At 50.6% G+C, this 19,114-nt stretch overlaps 2 protein-coding genes across 5 annotated transcripts in view; one reads left to right on the forward strand and one right to left on the reverse strand.

The window, feature by feature from the left end:
• Window positions 1-1,741, forward strand: part of CRYBG3 (crystallin beta-gamma domain containing 3) — a 130,095-nt gene extending 128,354 nt beyond the window's left edge. Inside the window, exon 22 of the mRNA XM_080656497.1 lies at window positions 1-1,741. Coding sequence (XP_080512623.1) covers window positions 1-89 — 89 coding nt within the window. The 3' untranslated portion in view covers window positions 90-1,741.
• RIOX2 (ribosomal oxygenase 2) overlaps window positions 1,522-19,114 on the reverse strand; it is a 27,366-nt gene continuing 9,773 nt past the window's right edge. For all 4 annotated transcript variants that reach the window (XM_080656498.1, XM_080656501.1, XM_080656500.1 and 1 more), the window contains 6 exons: window positions 9,602-9,705; window positions 7,001-7,103; window positions 6,081-6,252; window positions 4,214-4,302; window positions 2,542-2,628; window positions 1,522-2,105 (listed from right to left, as the gene is read on the reverse strand). In XM_080656498.1, coding sequence (XP_080512624.1) covers window positions 1,947-2,105; window positions 2,542-2,628; window positions 4,214-4,302; window positions 6,081-6,252; window positions 7,001-7,103; window positions 9,602-9,705 — 714 coding nt within the window. In that variant the 3' untranslated portion in view covers window positions 1,522-1,946. The remainder of the gene's footprint in view (window positions 2,106-2,541; window positions 2,629-4,213; window positions 4,303-6,080; window positions 6,253-7,000; window positions 7,104-9,601; window positions 9,706-19,114) is intronic.

A 19,114-nucleotide genomic window follows, 5' to 3' on the forward strand; every position in this document is an offset into this window, starting at 1 on the left:
GAGGAAATTATTATGACAAGACCCATGTCATTGTAAATCAGCCCCTGGAGGGAGAAGAAACACAGAAATGGGACATTGAAATCCTGTGAGACCCGGCAGCATCCCTAGAAAGAGCAAAGGGGGACGCGCCGCGCCTCCCCGGAGAGGAAGCTCCTGGGTCACGGGGCAGGCGCTTTTCCTGAAGCTTCACAGACCGTTGGTGCTCACCACGGGAGCTCGGCATCTTCTTGCCAACTGCTTCGTGCTCCTGAGAAGAACGGGTCGTGATTTCTGGGAAAGGCTCTATTCCTGCTTCATCTCCACCTTGGTGAGCAAGTCTACGAAGCCTGTGCCTTCTCCCGTCCACCAAATACGTTCCCGTTCCTGGCAGCATCGTTTAGGACCTGTAGTTATTCACATCCTAGTACACGTGTGGATGAGTACAAGGCCTGGGGAAGTCAATTCCTATAGGTCGTGAATAATTTTTAGCAATATTTGAAGAATAGTTAATAAACCCATTAAGCTGCTATATTAACAGCTAAGCCTTAAAGGTTTTCTGTTGAGGCTTTTATAACTGAAGCACCGTAAGTATTCATTCTTGTAACTGACCCCAGGGAGGGACCTGAACTTTATCAGGAAAAAAACTCAAATATGGAGTGTTGTCTGTGGCCATCCTCTGCTCAGTCCTTCAGACTTAAAAAGCACAAATCACCTGACCATCCTTGCACTCTAAGTATTAAACAGACACCCTCTGACCACAGGACTCTCACAGTGTTACCTGTCCCGGTGTGAGGCCTCACCCTCGGTTTTGCCTGATCTGCCCTCAAGAAGGGTTTATTAAAATTGTTTCACCTCCATATAAGATAGTCAGACATGTATTTGCCTGATAAAGGGAAGTTTCACATGTTCAAATTAAAACCAAATAGTATTTGAGACTTGACTATACCATTTTACTGTAAGTAAAAGTGGAGTTGATTTTTCTACGAAATAGAAAACTCAGTGTTTCACTCCCATTTTAAATAGCTTCTATTTAAGCAGAATCAGATAGGATCTCATCACCTTGGGCTTAGTTTCAGGTAATCATTGCCACCTTTAACCATACAGTTCACAGGCATTTTTCCTTCCTGAGCTGGTTTTAAACTGATAGTTGGAGATAACTGTTCCCTTTATCCCCAACTTTTGCCAGAAAGCAGAAAAAATGTCCTATTTTTTACATAGATTCAGTTCTCCAGTGGTATTTTTTAAAGTATCAATCTATATGCACTTTAGAATGTAAAATAACAGTGAATCGTTTAAACTCAAAGACCCACTATTTTGAGAACTTTTTGTAGACTTGGTCTTTCCATGTAGATATCATTGGGGTTTTTCCTTTAATCTCAGGTTCTTCTGTCATCTTTCAAGCAGCATCTATAAAACTTGCTCACGCCCATAGACATGAGTGCCTCTCATTAGTGTGGCAGCATTATTTAATGAAACTTATAGGGGTAACTTTATTTTAAATGGGGGGCTTGTGTATACAAAAGGTATGTATATTGTCATTGTAAAAAAAAAAAAAAAAAAAAAAAAGTTAAAATTTTTTTCCTTCGTGTTAATTGCTTAAAATTTTTCCAGAGCCAATGAGGCTCTTTAAAGAAGTTTCTTCCAAAGAACAGAGACAGAGCCAGGTAACTTTTAAACTTAAATGATGCCGTTATTGTCGTTGTGCCTTTCCTACCACACTGGATTAAATAAACATGTCAAAAGTATGGTTTTGCCACTTTCTAGGACACTTAGTACTGTGCCATTCTTTCTTTAATGCATATGACCGCTTGTGACCGGCGGGTCTCATGTCACTAGAACACTCGTAGTCAAGTTCTATGTAACCATCCCTCCAGCCCTGTCTGCTACTCAGAGCAGCAGGGCCCCCCAACATATGAATGTTGGCTTTTCCTGTGTCTGTGAAATCCTAGACTAGGTGCGTAGAGGCGCTAGACTACCTGGAGTAAACATTCTGTCCAGAGAGACAAGGCCAGGCTCTCCTTTTCCTCGTCTGTAGCAAGTTTCAGGTCCTTGACAGAAATCGCTGAGCTGTTCCAAATTTGCTTCAGTGCGTCCACATGAGATAAAGGAAAGCGAAGTCCATGCGCCTGAAAAGGATAAACCAGTCAGATAATACACCACTTACGCCTCTCCAGTGGCACTTTATATAAACTTCCAAAACTCTCCGCACGGCGTTATTTTTGACGCCCTTCATAAGTATGAAACTTGTTTCAGATGGGCTAGGCTGTTCACATAAACTATAATCAGATAAGTTACAGAATTTGCCGATTCCCGTATGAAAACTCAGACTACATGAAAGACATCCTAGCATAAATGCTTCACGTGACATTACACCTTTCCTACACGTCCCAGCTAGTGTCTGCACGTCACAGAACCATGTGACTCGCAAGGGCTGTCAGGTGTATGGAACGTTAAGCCCATACTGCAGTCATAACAAAGCACATTCCCCATAAATCAGAGGGAACAGACTCTTCCCAGCCACAGAAGCCGCAGGAAAAGCATCCACTTTAGGTTGGAACAAACCTCTGTTTCCTCGTTCCCCATCATGTGTGTGTCTCTCCTGTTCTGTAAGGAATGGTAGATGTAAACCATCTTTCCTTGAGTTTCATCCTTTAAAAAGAAAAAGCATTAAGTCCTCAACAGAATTTAGAGGGTTTCATTACTAGGAGGGTTTTCCAATAACATGGGTCAACAACCAAGAAAAATCCTAAAACCTCGGTGCTTTAGTGAAATTTACTGACTACTGTAAAGAATTCTTTTGGCAAAATGTTGTGATATACAGTGTGTGCACCTATTACTTCATTACAGTCCTCACAGATTACTATTTGTTTGTAGCAAATAACAGATAAAACAGTATACCTGCTCGAGCATCTTCAGAAACTTGATTTCATGAAAAAGTAACCGTTTCCATAGCAACCTAATGAAATACTCAAGTTTCTTCATTTAATCACACCTGCACTTTTTTTGCATCAAAATTTGACATGAAAATTATGAAATATTACTTCTAAAGAAATACCAGCTGTGTGATCTATAAAACTTTCATTCCGATTACAGTAGCCTCCCCAACGGTCTCTACGTCCCTCCCACTCCCTCCCACACAGTGCAGCTCACTGACTCTGCCAGAGCCTGTCATTCCCTGTCCCCTCTTAGATAAGGCTCAAACACCTTGGCCTAGGAGAGAATGTCCCCAAAATGATGGATTAGCAGAGTGACGGCATTTTTTTTCAATAAAGATGTGTACTTTTGAGGTTTTGTGTCTATCAGAAACCAGCCTCTCCAGGTCTGGCCCTGACGGCTGGAGCATGGAGTCTATTCATGGAGTCATCTAGGTGCCCCATCCCTCCGATCATCCTGGGGTGCCTCCCGAGAAGGTGGACTAGGAGGAAACGGGCGAAGCTTCAGGGCCTGGGAGAGTTGCAAAGGTCTCTGGGCTGTAGGGGAGCTGTAACAAGTGCAGAGGGTCCAACCCAGACCAGATGGAGTCCAGGAATTCATGATCTCAAACTTTTCCAGCAGATTCTACAAGCTGCCAGTTTGGGGAACTACTGGGTCACGTATGGAAAGCAGAATAGCTTTCTACAGGATAGAGATTTTTTTAAAGAAGAAACATCAACAAAACTGAATGTAAAGAGACCTGCAGTTTACAGGATGGAAGAGGGACTGAGGTAGGGAAGCGCATGGACAGGGTCCACAGTCGTCTGAGCATCATGGCCTGAAACCCAACTGGGGGCAAAGACCGGACATTAATCACTATGTGAGGGGAATAAAAAGGGTTCTGTGGGCCTGGCCACGTTGCTCAGTGGTTGAGCATCAACCCATGAACCAGGAGGTCATGGTTCAATTCCCAGTTAGGGCACATGCCCAGATTTCAAGCTTGATTCCCCAGTAGGGGGCGTGCAGGAGGCAACCAAGTGATGATTCTCTCTCATTGATATTTCTATCTCTCCCTCTCCCTCTCCCTCCCTCTCTCTGAAATCAATTTTTTTTAGAAGGATTCTGTGGGAGATGAGGGCAAGCAAGCCCTCAGTGCCCACCAGGAAGGGAGATGTGGAAGTGAGGTTTGGCACTATCCTCTCTAAAGCAATGGCAGGCACTGAGCTGTGAGAGCAGAGGGACTGCCAGAGGGAGGGCGTGGCCACCTGTTAGTCTGATGGACAAGCCTGAGGACGGAAACTTCTCCCCTCCGGATACTCACAGACCCACCCTGATCCGGCATCACCGTGAGGACGATGTGGTCTTTATGGCGCAGCCTCACGATGCTGTCCAACCTTGGCAGCTGTCCACCTAGAGAATCCAGGCAGAAAGGCAGTTTTCAAAGGTGGGTTCAGCAGGATCCAACTAGTCTGCAGGTGCAACTGTGTAAGGAACACATTTACTGACAATCTGCAGTGAGTCCAACCCGGGCATTTACTTCTTACCCTGACATTTATAGTGATGCTATAGCTGACATCCTTATGGAGCCTGTTCTCATAGTGAAGACAGACATACGATGAGTCGGTAATATATTAAACTGACATAAACAGTGGAGACAGGCCCTGCCCTTCTGCTCAGAGCACTGTCTCGTTTATCCTCCTTTGCTGCTTATTGTACACGTGGACGCCAGAAGGAGCACCTGCATTCAGACTGCACCACCCCATCAATTACTAGTTGTGTGGCTGTGGCAAATAGTCTGTGTAGATCAAGCATGGTGTCATGGAAAAGCCACCTAGTAAGGTTCACAGGAAAAAAATAATTTTCAAATTGAATTTAACTTAGTGAAAAGGCAGCCACCACAAACAGACTAGCCTAAAGGGCCCTCTTTCCTGGGAAGAGTGGTAAGGGGTCATAGCTTTACTGACTATAGCAGCTAAGACAAGGAAAACTAGAAAAATATTCTGGCCGTTTTCCAAGACTCAGAAAACTCTGTTCTGTTAAAGATTAAAATAGGTGCTGGTAAAACATTTGCTATTTTGAAAAGATACAATCAAAAACAAATCCTAAACTTCCCCCAAAGATATAATAAAAATAGAATCAGTGTTAGAAGGGATTGTTTAAGCCAGTGGTTCTCAACTGGTGATTCACAGGCTTCCATAAAAGTTGGTAAAAATACTGCTCTCACTCAACCCCGCTGAGGAAGAGGGAAGCCCCTGGCCCCGGCCTGGCCACAGCCTCTCGGTGTTCTACGGAAGTGAGGCAGCTCCAGAGGCCACGTAACACACAAGGCTGGCTGGCTGAGAGGTCAAGACAAACAGGACCACTGCAAAACATGTCAGGACTCGGGCAAAAGAACATCGTCCACACGGCAGAAGTGAGGGACAGATCGTATCCTGGCCAATGAGAGGCCACAGATCGTATCCTGGCCAATGAGAGGCCGCTGCTGCTTCACGTCAGGCCTCCTGCTGTGGGGTAGGATGTCCGAGACCCAGTCACAGGATCCCCGACTGACTGCCCGACAGCACCTACCCCAGAGCAGAGCCCTTTTACCGAGATGCCCCCTGGCTCCCAATCGTGTGTGGGGGCCTCCGCGCTGCAACAAGTCAATAAACCCCACTTGGCCCGACCACAGGAGTTGGTGTTGCTGGTCTTTGCTACGGAACATGGAAATCACCACCCACCGGACGCATGTTAGGTCATTTGCAGCCAAAACCTGTCACAAAACAGTCACCTGGGACTTCGGGGAGGTCGGGGATAACCTCGGGCATTCTCACATTTCACCTGCCGAGGGCAACTTTCTACCCATCCCTGAGTTAATGCCAAGGAGAATGTCGCCATGTTCAAGTCCTTGAAACGCCCCGACGACGGCGTTTTACCCGAGTACCTGTGCATACACACATTTCTACCCAAAACTCGGAGCGCTCACTCCCCACCTGCTGGGACTCAAGGTCTGTGCAGTGACTTGTGAGGTACAGGAAGCTCAGGCGTGTGTGCAGCATGTGCTGTCCAACCACACACATTAGAGACAGGTCCAGCTCCGTGGTCATTCTAAAATGCTCCACCTTTCCACCTGCTCGGAGAGGCCCACCCAGGAAAGCCTCCAAATACCACATTAGCCCTGACCGCCGAGGAGAAGACAGCAAGCTCACCTGGCGTGGAAAGTGCTGCTCCGTCTCCCACATGGAAAGGGGGGAGTCTGTTCATGGCAAAGTCCTTCTTCATGTCCGATGAAAGCAGCTTGTGGGAGCCTTCCAGGCGGTCTGCCAGCGTCCTCAGAAAGCCACTTAGCCGCCTCCTCGCATCGGCTGTGGTTTCCACCTGCTAGAAACAGGAGTGTCCTGGCCCAGAACCCAGCAGAACCCGGGGCCTCGGTCCCGGTCTCCCGAGCAGCCCCTGGTGTAGACACATCCATGTCACCCCCAGAGAGTGGGGACTGAGGAGACTGGAGCCCCTATGAACAATGTCCTATTATTTCCATATAACCACTGCTCATCTGAAGCTGCCTATTGTTTGCACACACAAAAAAATCCATTTTCAGGATTTTGCCTGGAAAGGGATCCCTGGAAATGCAGTCTCGGCTCTTGCCTCTCCGAAAGCTAATCACTATCCTAAGGTGACTGCTTCAGACAGTGAACGCACCTTGGCCCAATGCAGCACTAATTCACGATCTCCTCAAACCAGCCAAACAGGGCTGCTTTCCCAACGTAAACCCAGGACGGACGGACGGACGGACAAGAGAGCCAGGGAAACAGCAAGGCCGGGCTCCCCCAGGCTCTTCTAGGCAGGAATCTCACGTGTGCTGCCCCTGCAGTTCTAGCCACCTTACGCCCACAGGGCCTGCTCCTGCCACCACGAGCACAGAGAGGCTGTTCGCACAGCACCGTGGGTTCCCCGGTCACACAACGTGCGGCACTCCCGTGCGTCCCCAAACCACCCAGCTCTGCAGGGTCAGCACAGGAGGAGGGACGACGGCGCATGGGAGAAGGGCCCTGGGGTCCCTGGGATGTCAGCCACGCCATCAGCTGCCGGGCCGTGAGCCCCACTCCTTCCGCACCTGCTCTCTCCTTACCAGGAGCAGCTGCCGGGGGATGCCGGCCCGGAACTCCACATCTTCCTCCGCTGCATCAAACACAAGCCCCGAAATGGAGTCCAACAGGAAATCTCCCCACGAACTGGAACACGCACCACCAACAACAAAAACAGTAACAAAATATACAGAAACCACTGGTTACTGGTAAAGCCAGACACCACAAACAGCAGCTTCCCTGCACTCCAGGTCCTGCCAGGCCCTCTGATTCCTTCCGTGTGCGTGGCCCGGCAGGCACACCTACGCGCTGGTCCACCACACGGTTCTACCGCCCTCCCACCTCCCAGGGCAGTTAGAGGGGGGAAGCTAGGCTTGATTCATGATTTCTCTTTAAAGATACCAGAAAATTAAACATATACTGTCATGAAGTAGAAAGTTCAAGGGACCAATTTTTTTAATGTTTTTAACTGTAACAAGTGTCTATGAGGAGAGCTTTGTAGGAAATTTTAATAAGCATCATAGGACCAAAAACGTTTTATGTGCAAAAATTCCAAAAGCAAATACATTTAGGGTAACAGCAAGATTCCCGGACTATGTAATTATCTGCAGTTACACGTTACCTTTTCCTTCGCCCCTTACAAAAGAGTAAAATATCCGTCAACATCAATTTCCAAAGAATTGATCTTGCAACTTGGTAACTCTAGCAATGGGGTAGGAGGTAGAAGCCAGTGGCCAGAAATAACATCTGGGGAGGCGATTCAGTGTTCAATTACCTTTGCTCTCTCAGGGGCATTTAGAATTGGCTCGCCCCTAAAAGTGCACCCGTGTGAGAAACCACTCCCGGGGGTGCTCTCTTTAAACATCTCTTAGCTGTTTAAAATTCTCTTCTATGTCACCAGCAGACTTGGCTGTGTGCAAAATGGAAATTCACAGTATGACTCTGGCTTCTCACTCAGTAAGCAGAATTAACACATTTATACTACCCTCCCAGACAAGTGGCAGAGGAGGACAAAAGCCACAGGAAAGCACGTTCCCAAGACATCCACGACCACCTGGTGGCCTCCCGCTTTGCGACTTAATGTCACCCCCAACCTCACGTCCTGGAACTGGAGGGCACGCGCAGACCTTCCCGCGGCCCAGAACAAGCTCTGCCTTGAGGGTCACAGGGTGGTCGGGCGCAGCAGCCCCCGGAGGAGGTGAACTGCGTTAAACAGCTGTGTGCTCTTCTACGAGTCAGAGTGGATCTTGGGCCTCTTAAGGAGTTCACTTTGGTAAAACAGCCAAGTCACCTGCTACTGTCCCACCCGCAAGCCCCAATGTTCCACATGCCACCCTGGAGAGGTGCTGGGAAGAGGCCCAGCCTCCCTCCTGTCCTCCCCCCGCCACAGTGCCTTCAGGAGCACCAGGCCCAAGGCACCGGGACACCACCAGGGTGCGGGGTCCTTGAGTAACGTGTCCCCTCTCACTCAGCTTGGGTGAGGCCCAGCTTTGCTGAGTGCATCCTCTCTGCTCCAAGAGTTTGCTCTGCAAACCTGAGATACAATTTATCACAGCCTACCTCCCTCCTACACCACTTCCAGGGTGTGAGCCCTCAAAGGCCCTTCAGCGCAGCGCCAGCGCGGGGGCTGGGCCTGCTTGCTGACACATTAATGACGGGTGTTTAAACGGGGTTTGAGCTGGCAAGGCTAATGCTATCAGGAAATCATTCACAAGGTGCCACTGCCCAGGTCCTGTCATGTGACAAAGCACCTGCCGGAATGGAGCATGGTTTTAACTGGAACTGCTTTTAGGTCTGACTTCCAGGCGGCCTTTCCCGCTTTAATTCCTAGGACAGTAAAAAGTGGGAACCTTCACAGAGACCCAGAGGTTTCGATGGTAACAGTTTCTGTTTGGGGGGATGAAAATGCTTTGGAACCAGATAGTGGTGATGGTTGCAAAACAGTGTGAGTGTCATTGATGTCACTGAACTGTACACTTAAAAATAGCTAAGCCCTGGCGGGGTGCCTCAATTGGTTGGAGTGTCGTTCCGGACGCCAAAAGGTTACGGATTCAATTCCTGGTCAGAGCACACACCCAGGTTGTGGGTTCAATCCCCAGTCAGGTCAGGCAACGTAACCATTTTTCTCTCTCAGATCAATGTTTCTCTCTTTTTCTCTGTCTAAAATCAAGGGGGAGGCAAAAGTAGGTTTACAGCTATTCATATGGAAAGACATGCAGATTATGATTATTACAACAGCTTATTTATTATAATAGTGTACTCACAATTGTACACCTACTTTTATCCACCCCGTATATATTTACCACCATAAAGATATTTTACAGAGAGACAGACACACACACACACACTAGAAGCCCGACTCACTACCGCAGCCGTGCCTGCAGCCATGGTTCCTTCTTCCTAAACCACGGGAGCCACAATGTGGAAAACTCCCATGACACCCTCAGGAGGAAGCCCAGGCCGGCCTATAGCCCGGACAAGACACTCAGGGACTATGAAGTCAGCAGAGGAGCCTGAGCACCCCTCCCCACCACCCCATAAGTGCGAGGGTGGCGGCCCCCTCCCTCCTGTCGTCCTGAACCGCGCTGCCGTCAGCCACAACTCAGAGCTGTCCCGGGACGCCAGGCGGGGAGCAGGGTGCTCACCTGCTCTGGTAGGTGCTGATGGTCAGGTGAGTGGAGTGGGCCAGCCCCGGGGGCGTGTCCGCTTGATGGATGGTCCCTCTGGGAAAGTATAGCAAATCACCAGCCTATAGGGAGGAAAGGAAGAGGGGGAAGAGTTAACAAGGATAGCTTCTCTGTCCTCTATGGTTTACGGAGACAAACACAGGCTGCGTTTCCGTTCTTCGTTCTAGAAACCTCTCCGAGTGGTGCAGGGGCTCCTGGGGCCTGCGGGCTGAGCCCCTCTGGTCTGTGAGTGTCACTGTGACCTAGTCCCGGCGAGGCTGTCAGAACCTGCAGTCACTTTCTTCATTCACAACTAAGACCAGACATACCTGAAACTACTCCGCCCAGGCCCAGGGACCAGGGAGGTGACGTCGGGGCCTCAGAAGCTGCTCCCTCTCCACCCAGTGGGGCTGTCAAGAGTACGATCATATAGCAAATTATCCTCCCAAAGCCTCAGTTTCTTCATCTGTAAAATGGAGGCAACAGAGAGAAACCAAGATGGCGGCATAGGTAAGCACCTAAACTGCTGCCTCGCACAACAATTTCAAAACTAAAACTAAAAGACAAAACAGACATCATCCAGAACCACAGGAAGGCTGTCTGAGTGGAAATTCTACAACTAGAAGGAAAGAGAAAAGCACATTGAGACTCAGAGGAGCTGCAGGAGGCAGAGGTACTGAGACGCACGTGCAGAGAGGACTGGCAACTGAGTGCGCGGCGGGCTTTCTCAAGCGGGAGGGAGACACAAGCTCCCGACTGCGCTGAACTCCAGTTCTGGGCGAGACTCTGGGGACCCAGACTCATACAGGGTGAAACTGGACTGTCAGGAAAGAGAAAAGCTCACTGAGACTCAGAGGAACAGCGGAAGGCAGAGGTACTGAGGCGCGCACACAGAGAGGGCGGACAACTGAGTATGCGGCTGGCTTTCTCAAGCGGGAGGGAGACACAAGCTCCCCACTGCGCTGAACTCCAGTTCTGGGCGAGACTCTGGGGACCCAGACTCATACAGGGTGAAACTGGACTGTCAGGAAAGAGAAAAGCTCACTGAGACTCAGAGGAACAGCGGAAGGCAGAGGTACTGAGGCGCGCACACAGAGAGGGCGGACAACTGAGTATGCGGCTGGCTTTCTCAAGCGGGAGGGAGACACAAGCTCCCCACTGCGCTGAACTCCAGTTCTGGGCGAGACTCTGGGGACCCAGACTCATACAGGGTGAAACTGGACTGTCAGGAAAGAGAAAAGCTCACTGAGACTCAGAGGAACAGCGGAAGGCAGAGGTACTGAGGCGCGCACACAGAGAGGGCGGACAACTGAGTATGCGGCTGGCTTTCTCAAGCGGGAGGGAGACAAAAGCTCCCGACTGCGCTGAACTCCAGTTCCAGGTGAGACTCTGGGGACCCAGACTCATACAGGGTGAAACTGGACTGTCAGGAAAGAGAAAAGCACACTGAGACTCAGAGGAACAGCGGAAGGCAGAGGTACTGAGGCGCGCACACGGAGAGGGCGGACAACTGAGTATGCGGCTGGCTTTCTCAAGTGGGAGGGAGACAAAAGTTCCCGACTGCTCTGAACTCCAGTTCTGGACAAGACTCTGGAGACCCAGACTCATTCGGGGAGAAACTGGACTGTCTGGCAGTGGGCAAAACTCAAGGGCGGCTTTCTCTCAGAGGTGCTTGCAGCGATTACCACGGGACACTGAGACACAGGGGCCTAGTAGGGCAGGGCTGACAGGAAACCAATGCTGTCTGCTCCGCCCTGAGACTCCGCCCCATCCAAGCTGAGCACAGAGGCCTTTGCAAGTCTTGTCTCATAAGGGTGTCTCCAGCACAGAAGTTCTCCCAGTGAAGACACAGCTAATCCTCACAGCCAATTGGCCTGGAGGTCAATTCCTCCCAGTGATACCAATAATAATCAAGGCTTAACTACAACAAGACTGTGCACACAGCCCACAAAGGGGTGCACCAAGAGTGTCCATCTCAGGTAACTGGGGAGGCTGAGCCACTGTGCCCTAGAGGACACCTAGCACACAAAGCCACTCTATCAACTCAAGGAAGCAGCCAAAATGCGGAGACAAAGAAACAGATCACAAATGAAAGAAATGGAGGAAAGCAAACGACTGGATATAGAGTTCAAAACCACGGTTATAAGGTTTTTCAAGAATTTCCTAGAAAAGGCCGATAAATTTAGCGAGACCCTCAAGGATATGAAAAAGGACCAACTAGAAATTAAACATACACTGACTGAAATAAAAAATATTATACAGAGATCTAACAGCAGACTAGAGGATCACAAGAATCAAGTCAAAGAATTGAAATACAAAGAAGCAAAAAACACTCAACCGGAAAAGCAAAAAGCAAAAAAAAATCCAAAAATATGAAGATAGTGTAAGGAGCCTTTGGGACAACTTCAAGCGTACCAACATCAGAATTATGGGGGTGCCAGAAGAAAAGAGAGAGCAAGATACTGAAAACCTATTTGAAGAAATAATGACAGAAAACTTCCCCTACCTGGTGAAAGAAATAGACTTACAAGTCCAGGAAGCACAGATAACCCCAAACAAAAGGAATCCAAAGAGGACCACACCAAGACACATCATAATTAAAATGCCAAGAGCAAAAGACAAAGAGAGAATATTAAAAGCAGCAAGAGAAAAACAGTTAGTTACCTACAAGGGAGCACCCATACGACTGTCAGCTGATTTCTCAACAGAAACTATGCAGGCCAGACAGGAGTGGCAAGAAATATTCAAAGTGATGAACAGCAAGAACCTATAACCAAGATTACTCTACCCAGCAAAGCTATCATTCAGAATTGAAGGTCAGATAAAGAGCTTCACAGATAAGAAAAAGCTAAAGGAGTTCATCACCACCAAACCAGAATTATATGAAATGCTGAAAGGTATTCTTTAAGAAGAGGAAGAAGAAAAAAGTAAAGATAAAAATTATGAACAACAAATACATGTCTATCAACAAGTGAATCTAAAAATCAAGTGAATAAAAAATCTGATGAACAGAATAAACTGGTGAATATAATAGAATCGGGGGCATAGAAAGGGAGTGGACTGGACAATTCTTGGGGGAAAGGGGGTGTGGGGGGTGCAGGGAGAGACTGGACAAAAATTGTACACCTATGGATGAGGACATGGCGGGGGGGCGGGGTAAGGGCAGAGGGTAGGGTGGGAACCGGGTGGAGGGGAGCTATGGGGGGAAAAAAGAGGAACAATTGTAATAATCTGAACAATAAAGATTTATTAAATTTTTTTAAAAAATGGAGGCAACATCCCAAATCTCACAGGATTACCTTGAGGGATAAAGGAGCTTTCGGGCGGTGATTGGTGGGCTGTTATAACACGGCTTTACCCACCAGTCCCTGCCAGTCTCTGCCAGTCTGTGCACCCTTCCAGGCACAGCCTATCTCCATCTGTATTCCCAGAACCCAGACTACCAGGGCACCCATCACACATGACAGACTCGAGAAATGTTCGAATGAAAGCATGAAACACCAAATAACCCCTCACCTGAACCTAAAATTAGACAGAAGTAAAGATCAGGTACTTCTTCAGGCAGGTGAGCCTCCTCCACCCTGTCTGGCTCTCTCCCAAGCCAGTGACAGAAATGCCCTCCCCAAACCACCCCTGCCCTGAGCTGCCTCCTACTCCCACCAGATGAAGGGCACTGCAGCAGCTGCCGAGGGGCGAAGAGGGCTCTGGAGAGCTGCTTCTCTCCCGTCTGCAGCCACAGGAAGCAGTCGGGCTCACTGGGTAGGAGCGCGGACCCTCTGGCTCACTGGGTAGGAGCGCGGACCCTCTGGCTCACTGGGTAGGAGCGCGGACCCTCTGGCTCACTGGGTACAAGCACAGACCCTCTGGCTCACTGGGTAAGGGCGCGGACCCTCTGGCTCACTGGGTAAGGGCGCGGACTCTCTGGCTAACTGGGTAAGGGCGCGGACCCTCTGGCTCACTGGGTACAAGCACAGACCCTCTGGCTCACTGGGTAAGGGCACGGACCCTCTGGCTCACTGGGTAAGGGCGTGGACCCTCTGGCTCACTGGGTAAGGGCGTGGACCCTCTGGCTCACTGGGTAAGGGCGTGGACCCTCTGGCTCACTGGGTAAGGGCGTGGACCCTCTGGCTCACTGGGTAAGGGCGTGGACCCTCTGGCTCACTGGGTAAGGGCGTGGACCCTCTGGCTCACTGGGTACAAGCACAGACCCTCTGGCTCACTGGGTAGGAGCGCGGACCCTCTGGCTCACTGGGTACAAGCACAGACCCTCTGGCTCACTGGGTAGGAGCGCGGACCCTCTGGCTCACTGGGTACAAGCACAGACCCTCTGGCTCACTGGGTAAGGGCGCGGACCCTCTGGCTCACTGGGTAAGGGCGTGGACCCTCTGGCTCACTGGGTAAGGGCGTGGACCCTCTGGCTCACTGGGTAAGGGCGCGGACCCTCTGGCTCACTGGGTAAGGGCGTGGACCCTCTGGCTCACTGGGTACAAGCACAGACCCTCTGGCTCACTGGGTAAGGGCGCGGACCCTCTGGCTCACTGGGTAAGGGCGCGGACCCTCTGGCTCACTGGGTAAGGGCGTGGACCCTCTGGCTCACTGGGTAAGGGCGCGGACCCTCTGGCTCACTGGGTACAAGCACAGACCCTCTGGCTCACTGGGTAAGGGCGCGGACCCTCTGGCTCACTGGGTAAGGGCGCGGACCCTCTGGCTCACTGGGTAAGGGCGCGGACCCTCTGGCTCACTGGGTAAGGGCGTGGACCCTCTGGCTCACTGGGTAAGGGCGCGGACCCTCTGGCTCACTGGGTAAGGGCGCAGACCCTCTGGCTCACTGGGTAAGGGCGCGGACCCTCTGGCTCACTGGGTAAGGGCGTGGACCCTCTGGCTCACTGGGTAAGGGCGCGGACCCTCTGGCTCACTGGGTACAAGCACAGACCCTCTGGCTCACTGGGTAAGGGCGCGGACCCTCTGGCTCACTGGGTAAGGGCGCGGACCCTCTGGCTCACTGGGTAAGGGCGCGGACCCTCTGGCTCACTGGGTAAGGGCGTGGACCCTCTGGCTCACTGGGTAAGGGCGTGGACCCTCTGGCTCACTGGGTAAGGGCGTGGACCCTCTGGCTCACTGGGTACAAGCACAGACCCTCTGGCTCACTGGGTAAGGGCGCGGACCCTCTGGCTCACTGGGTACAAGCACAGACCCTCTGGCTCACTGGGTACAAGCACAGACCCTCTGGCTCACTGGGTAAGGGCGTGGACCCTCTGGCTCACTAGGTAGGAGCACGGATCCTCTGGCTCACTGGGTGGGAGAGCTCAAGAAATATCAGATTGTCCAGCCGGTGTGGCTCACTGGTTGAGTGTTGGCCCATGAACCAAGAGGTTCTATTCCTGGTCAGGACACACGCCCAGGTTTCAGGCCGCATTCTCTGGGTGGGGCATGTAGGAGGCAGATGTTCTATCTCTCTATCCCTCTCCTTCCTCTCTCTCTAAAATCAATAGAAACATATTTTTTAAAAATGCTTTAAAGAAATATCAGGCCCTAACCGGTTTGGCTCAGTGGATAGAGCGTCGGCCTGCGGACTGAAGGGTCACAGGTTCGATTCCGGTCAAGGGCATGTACCTTGGTTGCGGGCACATCCCCAGTGGGGGGTGTGCAGGAGGCAGCTGATCGATGTTTCTCTCTCATCGATGTTTCTGACTCTCTGTCCCTCTCCCTTCCTCTCTGTGAAAAATCAATAAAATATATTAAAAAAAAAAAAAATATATCAGATTTAGCCCAAGCTGGTTTGGCTTCGTGGATAGAGCGTCGGCTTGCAAACTGAAGGGTCCTGGGTTCGATTTTGGTTAAGGGCACATGCCCTGGTTGTGGGCTCGATCCCCAGCGGGGGACATGCAAGAGGCAGCCAATCAATGATTCTCTCTCATCATTGATGTTTCTATCTCTCTCTCCCCCTCTCCCTTCCTCTCTAAAATCAGTAAAAATGTTTAAAAATTAAAAAGAAAATATCAGATTTAAAACTTTTTTTAAATGTTAAGATCTGCCTTAAAGCAAGAAAGAATATGCAACTATTATATTCAAAGGGCTGTCCTGGAGGCTTGCTTGTCATTAACCCAGCTGACCGGGAAATCAGTAGTTCAAGTACACAAATGCTTTCCTCACAGTTAGAGCTAGCGTTGCTGGGTGTTTCAATGCCAGTCCTCTGGTGAGTCCCTCACATACCTACTTCATTAATTCATTTATTTACTCATCCCACAAGCACTGGTTACCACTCCCCCGCCTCCCCCCACGCCAGGCCCCGCGTTAGGCACTGAGCAAAGACCTGCCTCGTGCAGTACATTCCAATGAGCAGACATTTGAGAAGGGAGAAGAGATCACAAACACAATGAAGACATGCCGGTTTGGCTTAGATTTTTAAAAGTAGCAACTAAGTAATGTCAAGTGGTGGTGAATGCGATGCAAGCACAGCCAACAGAGGAAGGGGAGGGGCGGATGCTGATGGAAGGGGAGGTGGGTGTGCCTGGGTAAGAGGGAAGCTATTTTATCCAGAATGCTCAGGGAAAACGCGCTCTGCTGGAGGGACATCTCAGTAGAGACTTTAGGAAGTGAGTGAGCCAGCCATGTGACCACCTGGGGAGAAAGCATTGGGGCTGGGGGGTGGGGGGGGTGGCGGGCAGTGCCAAGGTCCTAAGGCTGGAACATGCCCAGCGCATTGGAGGAGCTAGTGTAGCTCAGGGTAGTGAGTGAAGGTGGACATGATGGGAGGGGAGGGGAGGGGAGGGGAGGGGAGGGGAGGGGAGGGGAGGGGAGGGGAGGGGAGGGGAGGAGAGGGGAGGGGAGGGGAGGGGAGGGGAGGGGAGGGGAGGGGAGGGGAGAAGATAGCAAAGCAGCAGACTATAGGGCCTTCCGGGTTGTTCTCAGGACTGGGCTTTTACTCTGGGTTTAATACAAAGTCCTGGAGGCTGGGCAAAAGGGGCACCGGATCTCAAAGGGACCACTGTGGTGGTTATGTCAGAAAAGTCTGCCAGGGGAACACCAAATAGGAGGTTTTTGTATAAATCCATGTCCAAGGGGTTTGTCCTAAACAAGTAGAAAAATGGTGACACATTTATAGAGCGGAGGAGGCTGGGACAGGGTGGGACGTGGTTTTGATTTGGGAAATATGAAATTTTCAACACCTTTTACCTAATTGAGACTATTTAAGTCTAGAGTTTGAAGACATGGACTAGAGACACAACACAGCATTGAAGATACATCAGTGTAGAAGGCATTTAATCCTTGGAGTGGCCATGGATTGAGAAAAGAGGTCCAGGAAATGGCCCTGGCCCCCTACCCTGCAGAGGTGGGAAGGCTGAGGACAAAACAATGGAGAAGGACCAGCAACAGTCAGAAGGAGGAGAAAACCAAGAGAGGGTGCTTCCCGGACACCCCGGGAAGAAGGCGAGTGTCCCAGTGTCAAATGCTGCCAACAGGCAGACTAAGGTGGGGACTCGGAGTTGACCCCTGTCCCTGACGGCGGGGAGGTCACGGTAACCTTGAGAAGGGGGTTCTGGAGGAATGGTGGGAAGGAAAGCCTGCAGGGAGGGGGAGAGGAGAAGCAGCCGAGGGCACTGTGGCAGGCCCCCGAAGATGTCTACGTCCTCACCCCGGCGCCCGTGCACAGACAATTGCAACAAGTGTGAACGACGGTTGCAAAAGGAATCAGGTTGCTGACAGGGAGATTTTCTGGGTTGGGCAGGCGGGCCCTTACAGGGAGGAGCATTGGCAGGGAGAACTGAGAGAAGGCAGTGCGAGAAAGACCAGGCTGCCAGTTGCTGGCCTTGAAGACGGAGGAAGGGCCGTGAGCCCAGGATGCAGCGGCCTCTGGAGAGGGAAAGGCCCGGGAGCTGCCCGCCCCGAGGCCTCGGAGGAATGCAGACCACAGACACCTTGACTTCAGCCACGGGAAATCCCCTCTGGACTTCTGAAGAACAGTAAGGTAATAGATGTGTGTTGTTTCAAGGCACTGAGTTTGTGTAAATTTGTGGTAATTTGATAAGCAGCAATATATTGACATATACCCATCTCTTCCGTACGGGAGGCATCAAAGTAATATTTTTCAATCGTTACAATGTAAACACTGTGGTCTCCGTTTTAATAAGGAGACTTAGATGTAAATAAATAACTTGCCCAAGACACACAGCTCCTAAGTGACAGCAGAGGGATTCAAACTCAGGTTTGTCAGATTCCCAGGCCACAGTGCAGTTTCCATGCCAGGGTGCGTTCACCCCAACATCCTGAATTGGGCAGCCACCAGACTCGGGGGTGAGAAGGACCTATACAGCCCGCACTCCCCAGCCCCCCGCCAGGGGGACCCAGCTTTTCTGTTGCATATACTGGGCATTTACGCACCATCACGTCTGAGGGGTTTCACGGATTCAACTCGCATGTACACAGACATACAACTGGAACGGCCTGTGCACATGATGCTGCCCTGCTCCGCGAGCGGTGCGGGGCTTCTCCTAATGAGCTGTGCTCAGGGTGATGAGTGGGCAGAGCTCCGCCTCCTCAGTCCCACCCTGCGACCCCTGAGGACCAGGTGGAACCTCACCCTCTCGGGCAGGGCAGGGCAGGGCAGGGCAGGGAGCCAGTCATCAGTCTGGGTAACTCAGCCCTGCCTCAGAGACCAGGGGCGGCTTCGCCTTCGGCCTAAAAATAACCAACAAAGAGCCTCGGTAAACATGCTTCTCCAAGACCAAGGACTGCCCACCTCCCTCTGTAAAGGGTCAGAATGTTTGTGTATTTGTGGTTTGTGGGCCACATGTCTCGGCAGCAACTAGTCTCCCCTGCGGTGTGAGGTGAACGCAGTCCTGGACTGGACCTAAGGACTGAGTGTGGCTGGGACCCAACAGACTTTATTTATGAAAACAGGCATCAGGCCATATGTTGACCCACGGGCCACAGTTCGCTGACTGCTGACCAAGCGCATAAGAAGTGAAAGGTACCTTTACTGTTGTTGTTTACTTAAGCCTCCTACAATATAGGCACCCATCCTAAAGAGGGAGATTGTTCCCCAGTTATTGGCAGGCAGGCAAAGATTTTAAAATCAAGAAGGGGCCACAAGGCACTGAGTAAGAATTGGACACTAATTATAACTTCAAGATACAAGAAATTTAAAAAACACACCATTGCCAAAACCGGTTTGGCTCAGTGGATAGAGCGTCAGCCTGCGGACTGAAAGGTCCCAGGTTCGATTCCGGTCAAGGGCATGTAACTTGGTTGCGGGCACATCCCCAGTGGGAGGTGTGCAGGAGGCAGCTGGTCGATGTTTCTCTCTCATCGATGTTTCTAGCTCTCTATCCCTCTCCCTTCCTCTCTGTAAAATATCAATAAAATATATTAAAAAAAAAAAAACACACCATAACTATATACAAGTATGCCAGGTAGGCAGCATCTTCGAAATGGTTTGAATGAACTATTATCTTACTGACACTGAAAGAAATTAAATCTGTGTTTTGTAGG

The sequence above is a fragment of the Plecotus auritus genome, assembly GCF_963455305.1.
Source record: "Plecotus auritus genome assembly, chromosome: 2".
Taxonomy (NCBI): Eukaryota; Metazoa; Chordata; class Mammalia; order Chiroptera; family Vespertilionidae; genus Plecotus; species Plecotus auritus.